The following is a 7,710-nucleotide window of genomic DNA, read 5'->3' on the forward strand; positions in this document are numbered from 1 at the left end:
CCTAAGTTTCGTCCCATCTCACCGGAGATGGCCGGGGCAGCTTTCTTCCACAGGTTAGCCGCACTTGTTCTACATGTACTCCTCTAGCGAGCCTTTGGGGATCTCGTGTGCTGAATTAAGTGCTGCAGAGGGGATGACTTCTTAGCCTTTCTTTGTCATGAACATGTTAGATTTGCTGGATTAGCATGCCTGCCGTGACAGATCTGAGCAAGATTTCTCTCATAAATCAGCCCCGGCGGCATCCTCGGGCCACCGCGTCGCTCGCTTAATCGAGATAATTTGGGTGGGCATGACTATATTAAACGTTCTTGGGGCTAACCATAGTTGTTACTGCAATCGAATGGAAGCCGGTTTCTGTTCAAGGATGCTTTGCGATAGAGGTTGTTGTAGGGAGGAAATGCCTGTAGTACAGTCTGTAGTTTTGTGTAATCTGAGTCTGAACTGCATGCCTTGATGTGTAATTAATTCAGGTGCCGCAGCTGTGAGGCTGTGGAGAGAGAGAGGACGTTGGCGATGATCAAGCCGGATGGTTTGTCTGGTAACTACACGGAAAAAATCAAGGAGGCCATCTTGGAGTCTGGATTTGATATCATAGAAGAGGCAGTTGTCCAGCTGGATGCAGAGAGGGCATAACTCTTCTATGCTGAGCATGCCCATAGAAGCTTCTTCAACAGCCTGGTGAAGTATATGACGAGGTATATGTTGTTTTGAAGGCATGGAAATTTTGATTTATGCTACCTCAAAACAATGCCACTGACAATATTGGGAAAATTTTATTAATGCCACCTCAGTTCCAACACATAATCTTGAGCTAAATTTGTTTGTTCAGTTGCTTGGTATGAGAAATCCAATTAATTTCTGAAAACTGCACACTTTAGTAGGCAGAGTTGTATATACTCCCTCCGTTCCTAAATATAAGTCTTTGTAGAGATTCCACTATGAACCACATACGGATGTATATAGATGCATTTTAAGTGTAAATTCATTCATTTTGCTCCGTATGTAGTCCACCTAGTGGAATCCCTACAAAGACTTATATTTAGGAACGGAGGAAGTATATGATGGAGATCAGATGATTGCTATATGTGGCAATGGTTCAGAGAATTTGTGATGTTTAGAATTACAAATCTCTTGGTTATAACGAGCAATTTGGAAAAGACAGCTGTTCATTTCATGGTTCAGAGAAATTAGGCGATTAGGAGTGTCCTGTGAAGAATTGCACTCGGTGCTTAGGATTCATTTTCCAGTAATATAATAAATATGTTAGAAGTTCATTATCAATATCTTAAAGATTGAAAAACAATTATTTAAGAACATTTTTGGTAAAACTAGGTACTTATAGTCAAATAGACATTATAACAGGCAATTTACTTACAGTACAAGTTCCAACTTCTAACTCAGTCTTCTATTGTAAATCAACATTAAAACAGGTGATTAGCATACAATCAACAAATTAAAAATTCTAGCATGCTATGGGCATTTAAGACATATTCTCAGCTCACAATCGCTGTACGGCTGTATTCCCAGATGACCAACCTTCGTCAAAACTGCTTAATCAGCACAATAGCTTTCTCACCACAGCCAGCACAGAACTGCTTCTGACACACCCACAACACAAACCAACAGAGTGTTCGTTGTAAAATCCAGTAAGCATGCCCACATTACATCCGAGCAAAATTGGACATTTCTTGGCTCGTAGTCTCATAGCATATTTTGTAGGCAATCGCTAGGTGTGTGTGGGGGGCAGTCCCCACCTGAATACATTGCTCAAAACGATCCGGAGGATGCAGGGCTAGGTATTCCTGCCAAGACATAATGTCTATTTTACTATAGGGTTTCTTGAACCGATGCAACCAATAAGCAAATTGGAACAATGTTGTGAACTGTGACATGAGGAGCTTGATCGACATTCCTGAACACTTTGACACTTTGCGCTGCCCAAATCTTCATAGGACATTTTGTTATCTTTTTATTTCTTTGAGAGAACTCCATTGAAGTTTCTTGTTTGCATTTGAGCACTCTCAGGTTACTAATCTGCCCTAACAGTACAAAGCAGCCTCTGACTTGATGTTTTTGTTTGTTGTGATGTTCAGCGGTCCAGTTCATGTTATGGTTCTGGAAAGCCCCGATGCCATTTCACGCTGGAGAATTTTGATAGGGCCAACTGATGCAAGAAAGGCTAAAACTTCACACCCTGACAGGTTAAGAACTACATCATTCTTTTTCTAGTTGAGAACACCTTATGTGAGATCAATGATGACTCCAATGCAAACATATTAATAAACAATAACTAATATCAGTGTTCCATAGGAAACTTACTGCACCTTTTCATTACCCAAGAATCTGCCAATGTTCAAAAAAGCAGAAAGCGTAAGCGAAGCGGAAGGCCACGGCTTAGAGCAATGGGTGCTTAAGCGTTTTTTTTGAAATTGGCTAGAATTTGACAGATTTTGAATAATATACACAGGAAAATAGGAAACTTGGCACATGGGTAATTGAAATAGCATCCAGAATACAGTTCACACCATAGCAAACACACACCAGGTTCACATAGCAAGCAAAATAACAACTAAAATGCAGTTCAGTTCAAATAGACATAACCTAATAGAGATCGCGTGGCCAGAATTTTGCCAGAATATGAAGGAAATAGTTCCCGAACAGAGCCTGATTATAAGATAAATGGCATATTGCCATTATTGTGCAAGGAGACAAGCAGAAATAGTTCAAAAACAGCCAAATTTTGGCCAAATAAAAAAAAGCTTAATCCACCACGTAGGGCAAAAGCGAAGCGTTTTGCCATCGCTCAGCGCTTGAGCGCGCTTAAGCGTCGCTTAAAAACTATCTGTGATCCATGTCTCACACTATAATGAGCTTGAACCTAACTCTTTCTTCTATGCTTTTGCAATTCATGTTATTCACAAGCACTTGCTTCTCATTACAGCATTAGAGCAATGTGTGGCTTGGACTCTGAGAAAAATTGTGTGCATGGTTCAGATTCACTGCAATCTGCGGCCAGAGAGATTTCATTTTTCTTCGGAGATGATAAATCTGGTCAGTGTCTTTGCTTTCATTTGATTAGTATTGGAGATTAACCTTGAATTTTCTGACCATGATTTACTACAAATGCAGAAGCCCTGGAACATGATGAGCTGTAGACAATTGGCATGCATCCTCGAAAGGCAGATAATTCTGAAGTTTGATACCCCTTCCAGCTATTAGTTGATGAAAACTTATGTGCATTACATGATACTGATCTAACATTACACTTCTGCACTTGATAGCTTCATCCCTTGGGTGCCAAAGGCTGTGATGTTGAAATCACCATAGCGAAATTTTGTCAAGCACTCCCATTTAACTGATTGCCGTGTCCCAGTTCAAAATATAATCGTCTGTTGATAAAAATCCTATGGGTTTTAGATTTGCACTGTCTGGCTTGATCATGCCAATCTTATTTATCAAAAACTGCCACTTGTTAGTTCATGGAATGCAGGTTCAGATGCAGTAATCCATGTGGAAGTGAGACCAAAGCTGCCATTTGCGGAAAATAACATGCTTGAGTAACAGCATAATGCTCTGCTGTAGATTCAAGAGTAGTATTTTACCAGCGGTTCAGTAATCTGGTTACAAAGGGTGTGGCCGAAAGCCCCATCCAGCTTGTGCAGGTGCAGGCTTGATCTTGTGCAGTTTTTTTGTAAGGAAACATGTAGGGAAAATTAAGATGCAAAAGATGTGTAGGGAAAATTACCAGTGATGAGTTAGAAGTAGTACCCTGATAGAACTTTTGGTCTTATGGATGATCTTTGTTGTTCGTGTTTGCTTCAAATTCCCACAACCAATGCTTACTTGAAGTTGTGTAGTCCAATTGTGCCGTGTTATGCCCTATGAAAAGAATGTAAATCATATTTTGATTCATTAAGACAAGGGTTTGACTAATAATTACTTTGTTAATATAGTTAAATACTTCAATATATGTGACATAAAATAGTGTTATTATACTCGTATTGAAAAAACACCAATTGTGATTGTGATTTTGTATCATAGAAATTGAAGTAACTTTTTATCATGCCTGTCATACTGAATCAAAATGCGTACCGAATCAAAATGCACCTTACATTTAAACCTGAAGCCTCCTTCCTCCTGCATCCACTCACGGTGCGTCAACGCAACACAACTAATGTAGACTAGGTGTTGGGGCGCGCCTCTTGAGGGGGAGCTGGGCGGTGCCTGGTTGTACTCGCCCCTTAAACACACTTTTCCATTCTAATTAGCATTTGGTATGATTGCTTTAATTAAGGAACTTGTAGAAAGAAAAATGAGAGTCACAAACAGTGCAACAAGAAGGTATGTATACTATGCTAAAACACTACTTTAATCTGTCAGCACAATAGTTAGAGAATATACAGTGTGCGAACATTGAATCATTAAAAGCTTAATTAGATGAACCTGCATTACAAGAGGTCAAAAAATGCTGAAAGGGAGTGGAGGATGATGCTTTCTTACATTTGAATCCTTGAACTGTAGGTGAAAAGTTATCAAAGATAGCACATATATACTTAGCTTACATCATAGGAGAGAGAAGCACCGAGTAGGGAATATGTACCAGAAGAGCATTAGCACAAAGAAAGCATTCCGTTAAACTTGCAGAGAATCATGGATGCCATAGCTGATAGTTCCAGTGCACATATATACTCTACAGAGAAAGCCCATTATGAAAGCAGCTGTCTCGTCCATCTAATATACTATCTGCTGTACCCCTTTAAAACTATGATGGCATTTGTTGTTTCTTTGTAGATCACTGTATTTTAAATGGCAGTAACAAGTTCAGTTAAGTTAATCTCGTTTTGAAGTGCAGAGCACACAGCATCGATTTCAAATCCATCTTCACACAGTCACACATAATAATGTTGCTCAAAATTTCCAAGAAGACAAATAATAAGCAACCGGACAACGTTGCTTCAAATCTTATACAAGAAAAGGCACAGCAAACTTGTATTTGCTGTTTCTTTCTGCATAACTGAGTTTTTCATTAAAAAATCCATCTTCAAAGAGTCACACATAACAATTTTGCTCAAAATTTCCAACGAAGAAAATACTAAGCAAACGAACAACCTTGCTTCGAACCATAACTGAGTTTTCCATTAAAAAATCCACCTTCAAAGAGCCACACATAACAATTTTGCTCAAAATCTCCAACGAAGAAAATACTAAGCAAACGAACAACCTTGCTTCAAACCTTATACAAGAAAAGACACAACAAACCGATATATGTCGTTTGTTTGTAGATAACTGAATTTTGAACAGCGCTATCAAGTTCAGTTAACTTCACCTCGTTTTAAAATGTACAGCACAGCAGAAACAAAGCTCTGAAATCGCTCCGGCGAAGAATACTCAAATCAGAATAACACAATCTTGCAAGAACTAACAACACAGGCATTGAAAGACACATCATATAAGGCAACAGGAATAAATAACATAAAAAGAAAAGAGCATGAAACTGAACCGAATTATTATTATCAAATAAATAGAATCCTGGAACAACTGGAGTACCCTGTTTCAGCTAAATAGAATAAAAAGACGCCAAAAGGCTTGAGTATAGCAACGCCAGGTTAGGCGGTGGCGCAGATAAAAAGAATACAAAGACGCCAAAAGGCTTGAGTATAGCAACGCCAGGTTAGGTGGTGGCTGTGGGTCAGCACGAAAGGCGCAAACAAGGGCTCTCTCTAAATAGGCCGCATAACGACCAACCGACGCGGCAACAGCGACAACAGCATTCCCTGAATTCCTATAGCAAACCACACACTCATAGTTGTAATCCTTAACTATAAAACCATACATCCCCTGCAAAAACTTGATTGCCTGCAAAGCACTTTGCTCATATGCAGCTGTATAACCTTCCCACCCTGAGGTCCAGAAAATCTTTTTTTGCGGCGTCGTTAGGATACCATCCCCAGGAATGTCAATCTCTACCCCAGCAAGGACATGGTCATCCCGGTCAACCTCAAAGAGATAACAAGGAGGAGGCAGCGCACAATGCGCTGCCACGGTTTCCAAGACTCGAAGAACAAAAGACACGACAGGACACATGCTGGACATGTGAAGCAAGGGCAAAACAATAAACAGGAAAGAACGTATGCAAGCAGGAAGTAAAAGTAGCAGTCAATAGTATGAAATAGTAGGCAAAAACATAAAATGGCACATTGCACGGAACACACACAGTTAGAACTGGGTAAATGACAGAATCTGAAACGAGCACAAGAAATGCAAACAAAGGAGGAGGACGGTACCATCGCACCAGGAAGGAGAGAAGGCGACGCGTTGAGCGAGATTAACTGTGGGAGCACTCTTGTAAATCTGGACCGAGCAGACAAGCAATCTGGGCAGGCAAAACGCACAAAGAAAGACCTGCAACACAGATCAGGAATGGCAAAAAATGTAAGCAAACACAGATTACGTCACAGACCTCCCTCTCGGAAAGCATGACTTGCAATATGATTTATCTTCAGTATCAAATGCATAAATGCAGAGAAGACTATGCCAGAAGGAATAAAGGGAGAAAATGATGGCAACCGCAGCACACACACACACACCAAAGAACAGGCATGATCCCATCCATCTCATTTATGTCGTAATGGTTCAAGGGTTAAATTTTTGTTGTTGGTAATTTTTCGAGTATCTAATGGGCACTGAAGTTGTAGGTTTTTTGTATTTTGATTCGGTTGCCAATCCAGTCAACGTGCACGCACTACGCATAGATACTTGTTTGCAAATACATATGTAAAAAGAATGAGAAAAAACAGAAAAAGTTTTTGTGGAGTAAATATGAAATACGAATATCACGCTTCAATTTTGACATTGTCCATGTATTCTCAATTATTACTCAGAGCATTTAAGGAGTCATCACCAAGCATCCCCTGCCAAACCAAGAGCACATAGAGAGCATGGAAAATAACACAAAGCATGTACTATTCAGTAATATAAATGCCAGTACCATTGCTTCACCCTGCCACTAAAAGTTACCCCATATGTGACCACTTGCAGCAAGTAGATGGCTCATATTCAGCTATACATTGGCAAACTGGAGCAAAGCTATAATGACTATGGTTTGCAGGCGAAAAGAAGACTCACGTCATCTGATGTGGGTTGCAGCAACGGGCAACAACCCAACATGTTCTCTATTAAGGGCATGTACAATGGAAGCACTACCTACCTAATGCCTCACCATTGCCACGTAAAAAAGTAGCAGGGAAACCACGGTCCAAAAATCCACTGCCCAACGCAGCAATAGCCTCAGCCGGCCAACTTTTTACTACTCGTATTTCTCTCTCCTGCTATACCAGATCTCAACCCCACGCTTCCTTCAGCTTCCTCTCGTCTTTTTTTGCCTCGCTGCACTTTTGTCAGGCAGGAGCCGGCCTCCTCTGCAAGATCCCCCTCTAGCCTGCAAGCAGCACAAACAGCAATCGAGGACCACCCGAGCCGACGTGGAGAGCTGAGGCATCCGTCCAGCCTGTAGCGTTGGACATGCCCTAACTAATACTCAATTCTTGGCAGTTTAAACATCTGCCATATGTTTAGAAGCATCAGATAACAAATCCAATGTGACCACCCTCTAAGCAGACCTAACAAAACGCAAGAGGCAATCAACAATGTAACGAACCCAAGTCGACATTTTATCGAACATGTGACAAGCAGGAAGAAGCTCACCTCTTT

General features: G+C 40.6%; 1 protein-coding gene across 1 annotated transcript; it reads left to right on the top strand.

Moving 5' to 3' along the window:
* Positions 1 to 6: 6 nt before the first annotated feature.
* On the top strand, positions 7 to 3,823 carry LOC119336740 (probable nucleoside diphosphate kinase 5). The gene is given in 5 exon segments (XM_037608819.1): positions 7 to 53; positions 471 to 695; positions 2,094 to 2,201; positions 2,942 to 3,051; positions 3,130 to 3,823. Coding segments are annotated over 5 exon segments (495 nt in total). The 5' UTR covers positions 7 to 27; the 3' UTR covers positions 3,156 to 3,823.
* The last annotated feature ends 3,887 nt before the right edge of the window (positions 3,824 to 7,710 follow it).

Source organism: Triticum dicoccoides, chromosome 7B (assembly GCF_002162155.2).
Source record: "Triticum dicoccoides isolate Atlit2015 ecotype Zavitan chromosome 7B, WEW_v2.0, whole genome shotgun sequence".
Taxonomy (NCBI): Eukaryota; Viridiplantae; Streptophyta; class Magnoliopsida; order Poales; family Poaceae; genus Triticum; species Triticum dicoccoides.